This window comes from Rhinoraja longicauda, chromosome 18 (assembly GCF_053455715.1).
Source record: "Rhinoraja longicauda isolate Sanriku21f chromosome 18, sRhiLon1.1, whole genome shotgun sequence".
Taxonomy (NCBI): Eukaryota; Metazoa; Chordata; class Chondrichthyes; order Rajiformes; family Arhynchobatidae; genus Rhinoraja; species Rhinoraja longicauda.
In genome coordinates this window covers 9135174-9153092 of record NC_135970.1, presented here as the reverse complement: position 1 = coordinate 9153092, position 17919 = coordinate 9135174, and the positions used below count along the sequence as shown (strand labels likewise).

Sequence of the window (17919 nt, the reverse complement as noted above, 5' to 3'; positions counted from 1 at the left end):
CATTGGCTTTCTTCACTGCCTGCTGTACCTGCATGCTTCCTTTCAGTGACTGGTGCACTAGGACACCCAGACCTCGTTGTACATCCCCTTTTCCTAACTTGACACCATTCAGATAATACTCTGCCTTCCTATTCTTACCACCAAAGTGGATAACCTCACACTTATCCACATTAAACTGCATCCGCCCACTCACACAACCTGTCCAAGTCACCCTGCAACCTCGTAGCATCTTCCTCACAGTTCACACTACCACCCAGCTTTGTATCATCTGCAAATTTGCTAATGGTACTTTTAATCCCTTCATCCAAGTCATTAAAGTATATTGTAAATAGCTGCGGTCCCAGCACCGAGCCTTGCGGTACCCCACTAGTTACTGCCTGCCATTCTGAAAGGGACCCATTTATCCCCACTCTTTGCTTTCTGTCTGTCAACCAATATTCTATCCATGTCAGTACCCTACCTCCACTACCATGTGCTCTAATTTTGCCCACTAATCTCCTATGTGGAACCTTGTCAAAGGCTTTCTGAAAGTCAAGGTACACCACATCCACCGGCTCTCCCCTATCAATTTTCTTAGTTACATCCTCAAAGAATTCCAGAAGATTAGTCAAGCATGATTTCCCCTTCCTAAATCCATGCTGACTCGGAACAATCCTGTTACTACTATCCAAATGCTCCGCAATTTCGTCTTGTATAATTGACTCCAGCATCTTCCCCACCACTGATGTCAGACTAACTGGTCTATAATTTCCCGTTTTCTTTCTCCTTCCTTTCTTAAAAAGTGGGACAACATTAACTACCCGCCAATCCACAGGAACTGATCCTGAATCTATAGAACATTGGAAAATGATCACCAATGCTTCCACAATTTCTAGCGCCACCTCCTTAAGTACTCTGGGATGCAGACCATCAGGCCCTGGGGATTTATCAGCCTTCAGTCCCATCAGTCTACCCAACACCATTTCCTGCCTAATGTGGATTTCCTTCAGTTCCTCCGTCACCCTAGGATCTCTGGCCACTAGAACATCTGGGAGATTGCTTGTATCTTCCTTAGTGAAGACAGATCCAAAGTACCGGTTCAACTCGTCTGCCATTTCCTTGTTCCCCATAATAAATTCCCCCGCTTCTGACTTCAAGGGACCCATATTTGCCTTGACTATTTTTTCCCTCTTTACATACCTAAAAAAGCTTTTACTATCCTCCTTTATATTATTGGCTAGTTTACCCTCGTACCTCATCTTTTCTCCCCGTATTGCCTTCTTAGTCATCTTCTGTTGCTCTTTAAAAGAGTCCCAATCCTCTGGCTTCCCACTCTTCTTTGCTTTGTTGTACTTCTCTTTTATTTTTATGTTGTCCTTGACTTCCCTTGTCAGCCACGGGTGCCTCTTACTCCCCTTGGAATCTTTCCTCCTCTTTGGGATAAATTGATCCTGCAACTTCTGCATTATTCCCACGAATACCTGCCATTGCTGTTCCACCATCTTCCCTGCTAGGGCCTCCTTCCAGTCAATTCTGGCCAGCTCCTGCCGCATGCCTCTGTAATCCCCTTTGCTATACTGTAATACTGACACTTCCGATTTTCCCTTCTCCCTCTCAATTTGTAGAGTAAAACTTATCATATTGTGATCACTGCATCCTAATGGCTCTTTTACCTCGAGTCCCCTTATCAGATCAGGTATAATTTTGTTTAGCAAAAAACAAAGTGCTGGAGGAACTCAGCAGGTCAGGTGGTATCTGTGGAGGGAAATGGGCAGTTAATGATCTGCCCAATAATCTGCAGATGCTGGTTTACAAATGAAGATGCAGTACTGGATAGCTCAGCGGGTCAGGCAATATCTCAGGAAAACCTTTTGGGTCGGATGCCTTCCTCAGTCTGATCTGTTATCTGTAGTTTGTTATATCTTTACTAGTGCCGTGTTGTTTGAGGCCCATGCACAGAGCATTGAGAATGAACAATCTTCCCACATAAGGCAGCATGGATAGATGGTTGAAATTTCTCCCAAGGTCTTCTGGAAGATGTTCATTTGAGCTTGGGCTCGGTCACAGACTCAGTCACGGGGGGGGGGGGGAGAGATGGGCAGTGATCAGAAATCGAGTGGTGGCTTCAAAGAAGGTGAGCATCGGTCAGAAGTACTCACTTTAGGAGAGGAAGTAGCTGTGGGGTTGGGGCTGGAGAATGGGGTGAGCCAGGATGGGCAGAGTGTGATAATCAAAGGAAACCAATCAACATAAAAATCCGAATTGGAAGTAGACCACTCGGTTCCTCCTTTATGTCTTAACAGTCTATAATATCTCGACTGATCATTTATTACTTTCCTGCATCAATCAGAATCCTTTATATCTGTTAATCTCCAATAGTCTGACTGGAATATTCCAAGTACTTGCCTTCCACTGCCCTCTTGGATAAAGATTTCCAAAGATTCACCAGCAAAGGAAAAGATCATGAGCCACAAGGGAAGGGGTGGATAAAGATTAAGAAGTTGACAGGAAAAGAAAATGGGGTAGAGGATGTCTATGAACGGTCCTATTAGAGAAAGGGTACATTGTCATTGGTGCGTGCGTGCGCGTGTGTGCGCTGGCGTGTGTCTCTCTCTCATGTGTGTGCGTCTCTCTGTCTGCGTGTGTAACTCGTCTCTGCGTGTCTCTCATCTCTGCTTGTGTGGTTGTATGGTTATTAGCGTGCATTGGCCACCCACATTAACACAAAGCATGCACATGCATCTGGCATTTATCAGAAATGTAGGGGGAGCAAGTCATCCTGGACCCCATCCTGGACCTTTGAGCCCCTTATCTGAGGAAGGATGTGCTGGCTCTGGAGAGGGTCCAGAAGAGGTTTACAAGAATGATCACAGGAACGAGTGGGTTAGCATATGATGAGCGTTTGACTGGGCACTGGGCCTCTACTCGCTGGAGTTTAGAAGGTTGAGGGGGGACCTATGGAAACTTGCAGGATAATGAAAGGCAGAGTGGATGTGGAAAGAATGTTTCCACTGGCGGGAGAGTCTAGGACCAGAGGTCATTGCCTCAGAATTAATGGGCGCTCTTTTAGAAAGGAGGTGAGGAGGAACTTCTTTAGTCAAGGGATAGTTAATCTGTGGAACTCATTGCCACAGAGGGGTGTGCAGACTAAGTCAGTGGATATTTTTAAGGCAAAGATAGACAATTCTTGATTAGAATGGGTGTCAAGAGTTATGGGGAGAAAGCGGGAAAATGGGATTAGGAGGCAGAGATCAGCCATGATTGAATGGCGGAGTGGACCCGATGGGCCGAATGGCCTAAGTCTGCACCTATAACTTGTCCCTCTATCTTCCTGTCTCCACCTATTTCCTTCCTTTGTCCCGCCTCCCCTGACATCAGTCTGAAGAAGGGTCTCGACCCGAAACGTCACCCATTCCTTCTCTCCTGAGATGCTGCCTGACCTACTGAGTTACTCCAGCATTTTGTGAATAAATACCGTCGATTTGTACCAGCATCTGCAGTTATTTTCTTACACTACCTGTGACCCAGGAGGGATAGCTTAAGAAGAAACAAAAATAGTTGTGAATGAGGGACTACAATTGTGGTGTGTCAGTTATGATTAAACAGAACGAGGGGTATGGAACACTTGCATGAAGGAGGGAGCCACGTTTGTAGCAAGTGAGAGGTGGCGTTTATCCATTATGTGGAGGGAGAGTTAATCTGTGGAACTCATTGCCACAGAGGGGTGTGCAGGCCAAATTGACTTGACTCGACTTGACATTACACTGATGATTGGGTAAAAATTACATCAAATTATACTGATTGAGGAAAGTGTTCTCTGACAATATTTTTGTTGACATCATAGAATAAGGGGACAAGCGAATTGCTTCAAATACACTGTGCAGTGGTGTTCCATGTGGTGTTTAATAGATAAGATCATATTCCATTAAGCCAGGGTGTGTGATGCTGGACAAAATCATTTGAAGGGCTCAATTGGAAAACATTCTAACCATTGAACAGGGAGGACTTTTGCGATACAGCATGGAAACAGGCTCTTCATCCCACCGAGTCCGTGCTGACTAGCGATCATCCCGTTCACTAACACTATCCTACACATGCTAGGGACAATTTACAGTAGCCAATTAACCTATAAACCTGTACATCCTTGGAGTGTGGGAGGAAACTGGAGCACCTGGAGAAAACCCACGTGGTCACAGGGAGTGTGTAGGAAGGAACTGCAGATGCTGGTTTAGAAACGTAGACATAGAAACCTAGAAAATAGGTGCAGGAGCTTTCGAGCCAGCACCGCCATTCAATATGATCATGGCTGATCATCCAAAATCAGTACCCAGTTCCTGCTTTTTCCCCCATATCCCTTGATTCCGTTCGCCCCAAGAGCTATATCTAACTCTCTCTTGAAAACATCCAATGAATTGGCCTCCACTGCCTTATGTGGCAGAGAATTCCACAGATTCACAACTATCTGGGTGAAAAAGAAAGTCCTCGTCTCAGTCCTAAATGGCCTACACCTTATTCTTAAACTGTGACCCCTGGTTCTGGACTCCCCCAACATCGGGAACATTTTTCCTGCATCTAGCCTGTCCAATCTCTTAAGAATTTTATATGTTTCATACAAGATTTTATACTGAAGATGGACACCAAATGCTGGAGTAACTCAGTGGGAAGGGCAGCATCTCCAGAGAGAAGGAATGGGTGATATTTTGGGCTAAGACCCTTCTTCAGACCCTTCACCCTGACTCTCAGTCTGAAGAAGGGTCTCGACCCGAAACGTCACCTATTCTTTTTCTCCAAAGATGCTGCCTGATCCTCTGAGTTACTCCAGCATTTTGTGACTATCTTCGGTCACAGGGAGAACGTACAAACTCCATACAGACAGCATCCGTGGTCAGGATTGAACATGGGTCTCTGGTGCTGTAAGGTAGCAGCAACTCTACCCTAATTGACTTGTGGAACATTAATAGGAGCTGTGAGGGTACCAGACAGTATTGGGAGTGAGTGAGAGACTGCAAGAGAGAATAAGTTGCAAAATACATGGAAATAAAGAGGGAATTGGGACTGATGGGAGCTACTCTGGACATAATGAGGGCGTGCAGCGTAGGTTTACTAGGTTAATTCCCGGAATGGCGGGACTATCATATGTTGAAAGACTGGAGCGACTAGGCTTGTATAAACTGGAATTTAGAAGGATGAGAGGAGATCTTATCGAAACGTATAAGATTATTAAGGGGTTGGACACGTTAGAGGCAGGATACATGTTCCCAATGTTGGGGGAGTCCAGAACAAGGGGCCACAGTTTAAGAATAAGGGGTAGGCCATTTAGAACTGAGATGAGGAAAAACTTTTTCAGTCAGAGAGTTGTGAATCTGTGTAATTCTCTGCCTCAGAAGGCAGTGGAGGCCAATTCTCTGAATGCATTCAAGAGAGAGCTAGATAGAGCTCTTAAGGATAGCGGAGTCAGGGGGTATGGGGAGAAGGCAGGAACGGGGTACTGATTGAGAATGATCAGCCATGATCACACTGAATGGCGGTGCTGGCTCGAAGGGCCGAATGGCCTCCTCCTGCACCTATTGTCTATTGTCTATAATGGGTCGATTGGCATGCTTTAGTATCGCTACTGGTCAAGGCATATCTCAGGGATATATCAGGCAGTGCTGCTTCTAGACTCTAGAACCTGACCAATATGAAGGGATCACACGGGTCTGTGGGCACATAATTCCAAACAATGCAGAACTAGTGGAGGCTGATCATCAGAAAGCACCGAGCAGCCAGTCTCTCTCCACCCTCATTCTCCATTGAGGGTTGACAGGGACAATGCCGAGGCCTCGACAATAAATATTCTTACATCATCTGACAAAGCCTGCTCATTATCCTCAGAGATTTTGCATGCCCCAAGGAGTTGACCATTTTCCGAATCTTGGCAAGTGTGCCTGGATATCATACAATTACGCTTTTAAAAGAACGACAAACCACAAATGGCTTCAATCAAAACTGTTGCAAATATTATATAGTGGTGGACAATGGACTTTCTGAGTGCAAGTAATGGGGAAAGGCAGAACAGCAAGGAAGCACTGAGCTGTGAATGGCTGTCAGAGCTGACAGCTTGTGCAAGAAAAGTCTTAATTGAAAGCCATGTAGCGTGTTCTGTTAATCAGACAGCGGCCTGCGGATGACCCAATTGTACAAAGGGCTCGCTCAACTCCCAATTCCTTACTGCTGTCCAACACGACTGTGTCAGGGGCGAGAGGTAGCCCCAGCGAGGCCTGATGGGAGGATTTGAATGAAATAAGTTGATACAAGTGCAGTGAGGCACGCAAGAGCCTGCTGGTGTGAATGCATGAATGAAGAACGGTCGAAAGTTCCCAGCGCGCTCTGCCAGTGCGAGGAAATGCCCCACTGATATCGCCAGGGCACCAACGGGGGGCAGTGGGCCATTACTTCCCGAGAGATTACTGCACCTCGTATTGCCAGGCAGCATGGGAATAGCACTCTCCCTACCCCAATCACACCCTATATTGTTTTCTCAAGACCGGATGGGGCCGACTGTAAAAGTGTGGTGTGCATGGAGCCCGAGGCAAGCTTGCAGTAATGGCCCCAGCAGCGGAGTGGAGGTCAGAGCTTGGTGAGTTTGATATCATTCCTCAACACTCGAGCCTGCAGCCCAAAACTGTGGCTCCAGCTCCGGCACTCTGCCACGCCAACTGCACAGGCAGCTGGGCTGTCCAGGGAGCTTTGCCTTCTGGAAAGCTGCACTTTGCCAAATGAGGGATGTTGCCGAGGCAGTGTACAGGGGAGGCTGGTCCTTTATGCAGCCTGTGTAGTGCCTAACCCATGATATCTGAAAGGACAATGGGGGAGGGGGTGGCACGGTGGGGCAGCGGTAGAGTTGCTGCCTTACAGCGAATGTAGCGCCGGAGACCCGGGTTCAATCCCGACTACGGGTGCTGTCTGTACGGAGTTTGTACGTTCTGCGTGGGTTTTCTCCAAGATCTTCGGTTTCCTCCCACACTCCAAAGACATACAGGTTTTTTAGGTTAATTGGCTTGGTAAATGTAAAAGAAAAATTGTCCCTAGTGGGTGTAGGATAGTGTTAATGTGCGGGAATCGCTGGTAAGGCACGGACCCGGTGGGCTGAAAGGGCCTGTTTTTGCGCTTTATCTCTACACTAAACTAAACAGCTTTAAACTGCACCTGAACCTATGCCATGTCAGACAGGTTTCCTCCTCTTGTCCCATGGCTTCTGAAGTGACTGAGGAGGACAACGTGGGAGCCACAGACTCTGCCACAGATGGGGGGGGGCTGAGGCCGAGCGGGCGAGGTGACTTGCTTGCACTGGATGACGAGCCCTCCTGCCATTGCGAGTTGCAGCCCAGACCACACGTGCACTGCAAGAGAGCCGAGCAGGGTCTCCCAAACTGGAGCCAAGGCTGACCCTGCCAGAACCTCATGACAGAAATAAAATACACATACCTTTTGTCCAGATGGAGAAGTTAAAGAGAAGTGGGAAAAAACCCTCCATTGGTAAAAAGACAAAGTCTCAGAGCACTTTACAGACAGCTAAATGGTTTCAAATACCTTGGGCTCTGTGAGCAAGAGCACCTCTCAATCAGGGAAGGCAGAATGATCAGTTTATCTCTGGTGATATAAACTATTAGAATGATATGGCCCAAAACAAGAGGAGATATTGGTTAGATTCGAGAGGAGGGCCCATCGGAACAGCCGCTGTGGCTGCCAAGCCAGTGGTGCTCCGGCTATTTCAGTCTGTGAATGCAGAGCGGGTCACCAATGCCGAGATGCAGGTACTTACAAGCGGATCGACGCATTTTGACTTCAACCGCACCACCATCTCCGCCATGGCACCCTTCAGGTCAGCAGGAGGGCGACTCTGAGGAAGAGGAGAGGAAAAGGGGTCAGGGAGACCACAACTAGCTTCCATGTTGTGCTAGGTGCAGCTTCAGCTACATTTGTTGCTCTACAGTTACATGACCTCAAACCTCTCTCCTTGCCCCCCCCCCTGCTTTCTGCTTCAACCATGAGGATTTCGTGATGGATTTGAAATGCTGAGGTTCGCAGCACCACCTTGAAATGATAAGCAAGTCCTACTTCTTTAAGTAAAGACTTGGCCAAGTGGTCCTATTGGGCCCAAACCTCTCCTGCATTGGTGCAGCAGCCTCTCCTCCCCTCCTCCCCCCTCCTCCTCCCCCCTCCCTCCCTCCTCCCCATCCCTCCCCGCACCCCACTCCAACCCCCCCTCCCCCCCACTACACCCCCCTTATCCTCCCTCCTCCTCCCTCCATCCCTCCCCCTCCCTCCCTAGGAGATAGATTTAAACTTTAACATGTGAATGACTTTTTAAAATATAACACCGATTTCAATGAAACTTCTTCCATTCACACCAAAGGGACGATGGTGAGTAAGGTGGGCCTAAAATTCTCGCGCTATAGTGTAGCGTTTTGGCTGTAGTTCAGGAACAAACAAACGAGAGTTTTAGTATATAGATGAACGAGGTAAAGTGAGCAAGGAAACCGAGAAAGGCTGGATTTGGCTATTGCCTCTTTGGGGCTGCTGGTGAAGTTCATGGTGAGAAGCTAAAGTTTATGGAAATTTCAGGAAAATGATTTGATTGAAACTCATTTGCATGAACACTCCCAGACTATTCAACTCTGGGATTAAGGGAACAATAAAATACCAGCAGACAAAGACACGTGCTGGAGAAACTCAGTGGGTCGGCCAGCATCTCTGCAAGACACGTAGAGGTGACAGTTTGGGTTGGAACCCTTCGTCAGATGGATTGTAGTAGGGGAAAGGTAGCTGGAAGCAAGGTGGGGGGGGGGGGGGGGGGTAGGACAAACCCTAGAAAATGATAGGTGGAGGCAGGCCAGGGGTGTGTTTGTGTGTGTGTGTGTGTGTGTGTGTGTGTGTGTGTGTGTGTGTGTGTATGCGCGCGTGTGTGTGTGTGTGTGGGGGGGGTGTGTGTGTGTGTGTGGGGGGTGTGTGATTTGGCAGATGGTTGGACAAAGGCCATGGATGATTTAAAAAGGCAAAACGCTGTGAAATAAGGAGAGAAGATGCATGAAATGTGAAGCCAGAGGAAGGGATGTGGTGGAAGGGGAGGTAGTGGGAGAAATGGGTGCATATACAGGCGGGGCACAATGAAATAATGGGGGGGAAGGTTGATTGGTTAGCAACCAAAAATTGGAGAGTTCAATGTTTATACCACCAGCCTGTAAGCTACCCAAGCAGAACATTAGGTACTTAACCTCTGGTTTACATGTGGGCTCACTAGGCAGCCCAGGACAGAAAGGTCGGAATGGGAATGGCAAGAAGAGTTGAAATGGTTACCAGCCGGGTGAGATCCAGCAGGCCTTGGCGGACTGAGTGTAAGTGTTCACTGACACCAGTGCCATTTCTTGTAGGACATCATAAAACAACCACACAACAGACAGCACTTGGCCTTTGAGGAATAGCAAGCCTGTTGGTCATGGGGACCTGTGCACTGGCTTCTAGACCATGCCGGCAGTGTTTCTAACACCCACTCTCCTCACATGTCACTTGTCTGCAATGGAGTTTGGCCACAGGACTTGGTCCAAAGAGCCCCCAACCGATAATGGCCTCAGGCCAGGAAAAGCAGACTTGACGTGCAAGACTCTACATGCCTTCGATAAAAGAAGCAATTATTTAGCTTTTAATACTGTACATTCATTATAAAGCATTCACTGAGAGGCATTGTTACAGACCATGGGCTGAGATAAATGCCAGACATTTCTCCCCTCTCTCCCGCAACAGTGGATGAAAAAATAAATTGACAGATTGTATCTTAAAGGGCAATGTACTGAGACCAAGAGATGAGTTGATGCAAAATGTCAAGACATTTAGAGGAATTAACAGAGTGGTCAGACAGAAGCCATTTTCACTGATTGGGGATTTTCAGATCAGTGGTATTTTCCTTTTTCAGGTTCACTCCAGTCCCGTCCCCAAATATTCTTCCGTTACACTGACAATCATTCGCTGCTTCCCGCACCCACACAAACCTCAAACAATTCATTACCTCGGCTGCTAATTGTCCCCTTGCTTTCACTTTCATATCCTCCATTCTGACTTCTGCGTTTCTTGGCACCTGTCTGATGAATTAGTTTGTCATTAATATCCATTGGCCCGTATTCACCCCTGGCTGTGTCGACCACACATGCCTGCTTCCTGCAAGGACTTCATTCCATTCTCCCAGATCCTCCATCTTTGTCTTCCCTACTCTGCTCTCTGCACCAGTGTTTTCAGATGTCTCCCTTCTTCCATTATTGTGATCTCACCTCAACCAAGGTTGGCAGGGCTCCCAAATGCATCTCTTCTACTTCCAGGATGCATCTCTTCTACTTCCAGGATGTGTAGGAACGAAAACTGCAGATGCTGGTTTAAATCGAAGGTGGACACAAAATGCTGGAGTAATTCAGCGGGTCAGGCAGCATCTCGGGAGAGAAGGAATGGGTGACGTTTCGGGTCGAGACCTTTCTTCAGACTGATAGTATAAGAAAATAATTGCAGATGCTGGTACAAATCGAAGGTATTTATTCACAAAATGCTGGAGTAACTCAGCAGGTCAGGCAGCATCTCAAGAGAGAAGGAATGGGTGTCGTTTCGGGTCTCTTTGTTACTGAGTTACTCCAGCATTTTGTGAATAAATTTCTTCAGACTGATGTCAGGGGAGGGGGCGGGACAAATATAGGATGTAGCAGGAGACAGGAAGACTAGTGGGAGAACTGGGAAGGAAGATTGGGGGGGGGAGGGGGGAAAGAGAGGGACAGAGGAACTATCTGAAGTTGGAGAAGTCAATGTTCATACCGCTGGGGTGTAAACTTCTGCTCTCAACCCCTTTCCTCCCAAGCGGAACAAAGATCGGGAAAGTCACCCTCACCTTCCACTGGCAAAGATACAAACCTTCACCGTTTCTGCCATTACCTGTGGCATTGCATTACCAAACACACTTTCCTCCACAGGGACTGTGCTCCACAACCCCCGGTCCATTTTTCTATCTCCACCAACCACTCCCCTTCCTAATGCTCATTCTAATGCATCCACAATGCGAAATACCTTCCCTGCCATCTCTTCACTGATCACCATTGTCAGACCCAAACACAGAGTCATTGTCATACAGCAAGGAAACAAGCCCTTCGGCCCAACTTTCCCATGCCCACCAAGATGCCCCATCTACACTAGTCCCATCTGCCTGAGTTTGGCCCATATCCCTCAAAGCCTTTCCTATCCTGTCCAAATGACTTTGAAATGTTGTTATAGTACCTCACTTCAACAACTTCCTTTGGCAGAGAGTTCAATGGTTGTTCATTACGATGTCAATAAGCCAATGAAGCATGTGATGCTTCACCATACGTTGTTGGTGCTGTGATCTCCCATGTGTTAGAAAATGGAGAGGAAAGGCAAATAGCATTTGCGTCTAGAACACTCAATGCCAGTGAGAGAAATTATGCGCAAATAGAGCAAGAGGCTCTTGCATTGATTTTTGCCGTTAGGAGGTTTCACAAATACTTGTATGGTAGAAGGTTTGTAATCGAGACAGTGATCCTAAATCCAAAAGCACACATACCAACTCTGGCAGCAGCCAGAATGCAAAGATGGCCATTGATATTGTCTGCATACCAGTATGATATTCAGTATCGTATGGCAGCAGAGCACAGCAATGCTAATGCCATGTCTAGATTACCTTTGGAATCAAAGGTTACCCCAAACAAAGAGGACTTGTTTTACTTCTCTCATGTAGATGAGTTACCTATCACATCAGGGGACATTCGGAAGGCTACTCGCACTGACAGATTTTTGTCAAGAGTGCAGGAATATATTACAAATGGATGGCCAAACAAATTGCCGAATTTAGAGGCAGAACTGAAACCATTCTTTGTACGTAGGAACGAACTCTCAGTAGACCAAGGTTGTGTCATGTGGGGAGCGAGAGTTGTAATACCTGAAAAATATGGAGTAAAATTGCTAGAACATCTTCATGATCAGCATTTGGGAATGTGTCTATCAAAGAGTCAATAGACATTAGGTGCAGGAGCAGGCCATTCGGCCCTTCAAGCCAGCACCACCATTCAATGTGATCATGGCTGATCATTCTCAATCAGTACCCCGTTCCTGCCTTCTCCCCATACCCCCTGACTCCGCTATCCTTAAGAGCTCTATCTAGCTCTCTCTTGAATGCATTCAGAGAACTGACCTCCACTGCCTTTTGAGGCAGAGAATTCCAGAGAGTCTAGCTAGAAGCTATCTATGGTGGCCTGGTCTAGATAAGGACATAGAACAAATGGTGAAAGAGTGTAGCACATGTCAAGCAGTTGGAAAGAATCCACCCACAGTACCGCTACAGCCATGGAAATGGCCGGTTAGAGCGTGGCAAAGATTACACATTGACTTTGCAGAGTTAGATGAACAACAATTGTTCATTGTGATTGATAGTCACTCCAAGTGGGTTGAGGTGTTTTTGATGGGAAAAAAAACGACATCCAACAAAACGATAGACATTTTGCGAGGGTTGTTTGCGTCCTGTGGATTTCCAGAGGAAATTGTGTCTGATAACCGACCACAATTCTGTTCACAAGAGTTTGCACAATTCATGAAAGGGAATGCTGTAAAACACATTAGAGTAGCTCTATACCATCCCGCTTCCAATGGAGCAGCAGAACGCACAGTGCAAATTGTGAAGCGTACATTAGTCAAACAACTGCTGGATCCAAATCCAAAGAAAAGACAGTTGTCTTTGTTTCACAAACTGGTAACTTTCTGATTACATATCGAAACACACCTCACACCACTACTGGTCAAACACCAGCTGAACTGTTCTTGAAAAGAAAACCCAGAACAAGGTTTTCACTGTTGAAACCAAACTTGGCTCAAACAATAGAAGAGAAACAGGAGAAACAAAAAGCATATCATGACAGAAGTAGAGTAAAGGAAAGGAGTGTTGGGTTGAATCAGAAGGTAAAGGTGAAAAACCATCATCACAAGTGGGTGAAGTGGTTACCTGGAAGAGTAGTGAAAAAGTGCGGACCACGGACATACTTGGTCAAGATGTTTGGAAGTGGAAAGGTGAGAAAAATGCACATTGACCATGTCATGCCTATGCAAGCACAGACAGGGTTGAAATCAGACCAATTAGACGAGTCAGATAATTGGGTTACCACTCATGTACAGGTACCAGATGAACCAGGATTAGTACAAGAAGGTACACAAGTTAGTGAGAGTTTGAATCAGCCTGAAAATGGAGGTTCAAGTGGGGTTGACAGTCAAACAAAATTGACTGATGGACTGGAATCTATGAATGTCGGTCAAAGGAAGGCTTGACTCGATTCAAAATGAGTCCAAGTTGTTCTAAACAGTCAGAAACTTTTGGTCAGGGAAGATATCCAGAAAGAAGGAGAAACCCAGTGGTTAGGTTAAATTTGTGAAGTTATTTCCTGAAATGCACATATCATTGTATATGCAACATATATGCATGATGCCTCATTTTATTCAGGTTATATAAAAGTAAACTATCAGACAAGATTGTAATAATTTCATACTGTTGGTTATATTCAAAACACAATGTCCACCAGGAAATATTTTTTTTATTAGGGTGGAAGGAGTTGTACTAGCGCCACCTTTGGTTGGAGGATTGTAAATGATTGAATAAACCACAGTACAGCTGTGCAGTCATTAACTTGTTATTCTGTGTCTGAGTTCAAGATATCACAGTTTTGATCTAAAAACTGGAGGCGGCCTTCCAAGTATCTCAAACAACAACGAGATGGAGTACAGGGCGGAGATAAAGAGCATAATAACATGGGGGTCAAGGCAACAATTTTTTTATTTCAGCACAAAGAAGGAGCTGGTCATCGACTTCAGGACGCGGAGTAGAGTCCACGCCTCAGTCTGAACCAGTGGTGCTGAGGTGGAGATGGTTAAGTTCCCAGGTGTAAAATCACAAACGACATGGCCTGGTCTGACCAAATCAATATGGTCAACAAAGCACCCTAATGCCTCCACTTCCTCAGAAGACTGAGGAAATCAGGCACGTCCCCAATTACTCTTAGAAATGTTCACAGAATCACCACAGAAAGCATCTTATCAGGATGCATCACAGCTTGGAATGACAACTGCTCTGTCCAGGACTGCAGGAATCTGCAGACGGTTGAAGATTCTGCCCAGGCCATCATGCTAAGCAGCCTCCACCATAGCCTACATCTACATTTTACACTGCCTCAGGGAAGTAGCCAACATAATCACCCCGTCATTCACCCACTCTCTCGGCAGATGATACAAAGACTTGAAGGAACATAGCAAGATTCAAGAAATGCTTCTCCCAGACTATTACCAGACCCTTGACTTGTCCTCATATATGCTAAGTATACATTTCTGATCTTCCAATCTATCTCATTACACTTTTAGTCTTTTTTAAATCTGTATTTTCGCTGAGCTGTAGCACTATATTCTGCACTCTGTTCAACTTCTCTTTTGAGCTACCTGTTGATTTCACCTATGCTATGTTCATCTTGGATAGCATACAAAACAAAGTTTTCCCCTGTATCTTGGTACATATGACAAATATAACCCTATACGAATGTTGAACTTTCCAGTTCTTTGTGATACTTCCCAAAATGCCTATTTGTACCTGGCCTTTGGCCACCAGTCCCAATATTTCCCAATTTGGATTTATAACACTCCTGTTGGACATGTTGGAAAGTTTTCTAGGGTGCAACATAACACAGTTCATTATATTGCACAATTCCATTTAACATCCAACATAACTGTCTAGTTCTACTTAACCCTAATTAGAAACATAGAAAATAGGTGCAGGAGGAGGCCACTTGGCCCTTCGAGCCATTCATTGTGATCATGGCCGATCATCTACAATCAGTAACCTGTGCCTGCCTTCTCCCCATAATCGATTTCCAACACCCTTCTGGGTCCCAACCCAAAACGTCACCTATCCACGTTCTCCAGAGATGCTGCCTGACCCGCTGTTACTCCAGCAATTTTGTGCTTTTTTTTGTAAACGAGCATCTATTCTTTCTTTCAACATTTTGGTGTCGGTCTCAGGATTTGGTGAATCATGGTGGCCAATGGGGATGGGCGTTCACCTTTGTTTTAATGCTTCACTGGCAGCCCTGTGGCTTTTGCAGTGAGTGCATCCTTAGTAAGGGCAGGTGTGGGCCATTCAGCCCCTCTAGCTGGATCTCGCCTCTCAACAAGATCACTGCTGATCTTCCACCTCAATACCAAGCAGTATTATCCCCGAGTCCTTTGACTGCTCTGATATGCAGAAATCAGACAATCTCTGTCCTGAATACAATCAATGAGGAGGTGTGCCAGTCTGTGTGGAGAGGTTTCATGGAAAGGGGGATGCACATGTGAAAATGTGGGCTTTTACTATTTTGTTATTAAACAATCTGATGGGGTGGGTGTGGAAGGGCGAGAGGAAGTTGTGATAGTGAGAGGAAAGTGTGATAGTGAGAGAAGGGGTGGTTAACTGGACTGCACCCAATGTGCAGATGTACTTTGTAATTCGTGCGTCTCTGGAAACCCGACTGGCGACCGTCCCCTTCTCCTTCCGTCCCCCCTCCCCCGGTGGACTGAAAGGAGACTTACTCTCACGGCCATGTAGGCTTCGTCCAGTGTAATGAGCTGGTGCTGGCTGTGGGAGCCCACGGCACACAGCACGCAGATGATCTTCTCATCGTCCTTGCAGTAGAGCGTGATCTCCTGGTTGTGATCCACACATTTCCTCCTCTCCCCATGCTCCACGTTTCCCTTGGTCGGCCCCTGGCTTGCGACGGCGGCCTCCTCCACTTTCACCTCCTCCACCTTCACCTCCTCCTCCACCACCACCACCACTTCTTCCTCCTCCTCCTCCTCCTCCTCCGACTGGGCCTCTCCCTCGCCGCCGCGGGCCGCCGGGTAGTCCCGGAGGCGGTGCTGCCGGTTGCCCGGCTTCTCGTCGTGCTGCCCGGCGTGAGTCTGACAGAAGGAGAGCCTGCAGGAGTTGCAGAACTTGAGGGCCGGCTGCGCCTCGTCCGGCTCACACACGTCGCACAGGCCGTCAGGGGCGGGCTCTTCGCCGGCCTTCAGGCCGCCGCCGCCGCTGCTCGCCATCCGCCGGGCTGCAACAATGTATCCGATCAGTGGACAATGACCTTGCAACAATGTATCCGATCAGTGGACAATGACCTTGCAACAATGTATCCGATCAGTGGACAATGAGACGGCAACAACGTATCGGATCAGTGGACACAGGCGGCAACAATGTATCGGATCCAACCTGCAGCCGCGGCAATGTCTGGGCGACTCCGGCGCTGCAACAATGTGTCAGGCTGCTAAGTATTAAACAACAAATGTATCGACTTCCCGACTTTAGCCGAGGCTTGGCTGGAACCAACCCTCCGCTCCGAAGGCGTCTCGGCCTCCAGTGAAGCCTCCCTGCGGGCCCCGCGGATAATGTTGACCTGTGTCCCGGTACCGCCGCCCCAGGAAGCGGAAAGGTTGAACGTAACTCGCTTCCAAACAAAAAAATATTCGCTCAACTTCCTGGTTTGGCGGCGGTCTCGGCTGATTCCTGAATTGAGAAGGGGAGTCAGATCACCCGCCCACCGTGCGAGCAAGGGAAAGCACCCAGGTTAAAAATCAACATTATTATTGTACATTATTACACAGTGCAACAGAACGTTATGCGCTTTGTGTTTTGCTCAAAATGGTACGCATTTTGGATGGCACTCTGCAGGGCTAACGCCACGCCCCCATTATATGTAGACCAATTATTTAAGATCAAACGCACACAGTATCTCCATTTTGCTTCAACCACTGCATAGAACCATGAGAGGAATCGATCGGATAGACGCACAGAGTGTCTTGCACAGAGTAGGATTATCGAGAACCAGAGGGCATAGGTTTAAGGTGAAGGGGGAAAGATTTCATAGGAATCTGAGGGGTAACTTTTTCACACAAAGGGTGATGGGTGTATGGAACCAGCTGACGGAGGAGGTAGGGACTTTTGCAACTTTTAAGAAGTAATTGGACAGGCACATTGATAGGACAGGTTTAGAGGGCTATGGACTAAACGCAGGCATGTGGGACTAGTGCAGATGGGACATGTTGGGCGGTGTGGGCAAGTTGAGCCAAAGGGCCTGTTTCCACACTACGACTCTATGACACTGCTTTGCGCAGGTCCCCTTTAATCTCCGTGTCTCTCCCTAATGAACTAGTGACTGGGTCAATAACTCTTCCAAAGAGGTTTCCATTTGTCTTTGTGTTTGAGATAATTCTCAATGGCGGCGCTATCATATCATATCATATATATATACAGCCGGAAACAGGCCTTTTCGGCTGTGACTGGAGTCAATGGTGGGGGCAGGTGGGGTGAGGCTGGTTTGTGCGATGGGCTGGACTACATCTGCAACCCTCTTGTGGTCTTCCGAAGGGCACTTGCCAAACTAGCTGTGATGCATCTGTGGAAGTTGGACATGACAAATTTTTGAGGAAGTGGAGGCATTGATGTGGTTTTGTTGGCTGCAGACTGGAGGCTATTGTAGATGGCGGTAAGGATCTGAGTATATCGCGGGTAGCCCAAAGCGACAGGTGTTCTGGTGTGTGTGCTTTTAGAAACCTGTCCACGAGATCTCTAATAAACTAACAGGTAAAGTCTGTGCCGTCTCTGATTATTGTCATCCAACTGACTGCGAACGCGAAGTCGAACTCGACAGTTTCTTGCCTTACCTTCAATATTGTTAGTCTAGGGCGAATTGTTGGTGATATTTACAGGTAGGAACCTGACGCTTCCGATCATCTCCCTCTCCTTTGGCACCATTGGTGTTGACTGGTGCATGTACACAATTCCAATTCCTGAAGTCCTTTAGCCTCTCTGGCCCTTATCATATCATATCATATATCATATATATACAGCCGGAA

The 17919-nt window shown here is 47.0% G+C and overlaps 1 protein-coding gene across 2 annotated transcripts in view; it reads right to left on the bottom strand.

The window, feature by feature from the left end:
* Positions 1-16690, bottom strand: part of trim44 (tripartite motif containing 44) — a 77816-nt gene extending 61126 nt beyond the window's left edge. The window contains exons 1-3 of one of the 2 annotated variants that reach the window (XM_078415080.1): positions 16186-16690; positions 15607-16151; positions 7784-7861 (exon numbers count right to left, since the gene is read on the bottom strand). In XM_078415080.1, the coding sequence (XP_078271206.1) occupies positions 7784-7861; positions 15607-16110 (582 nt within the window). In that variant the 5' untranslated portion in view covers positions 16111-16151; positions 16186-16690. Of the gene's footprint in view, positions 1-7783; positions 7862-15606 lie in introns of both variants that reach the window. The other variant, XM_078415078.1, reaches the window with a different exon arrangement.
* Positions 16691-17919: the final 1229 nt, after the last annotated feature.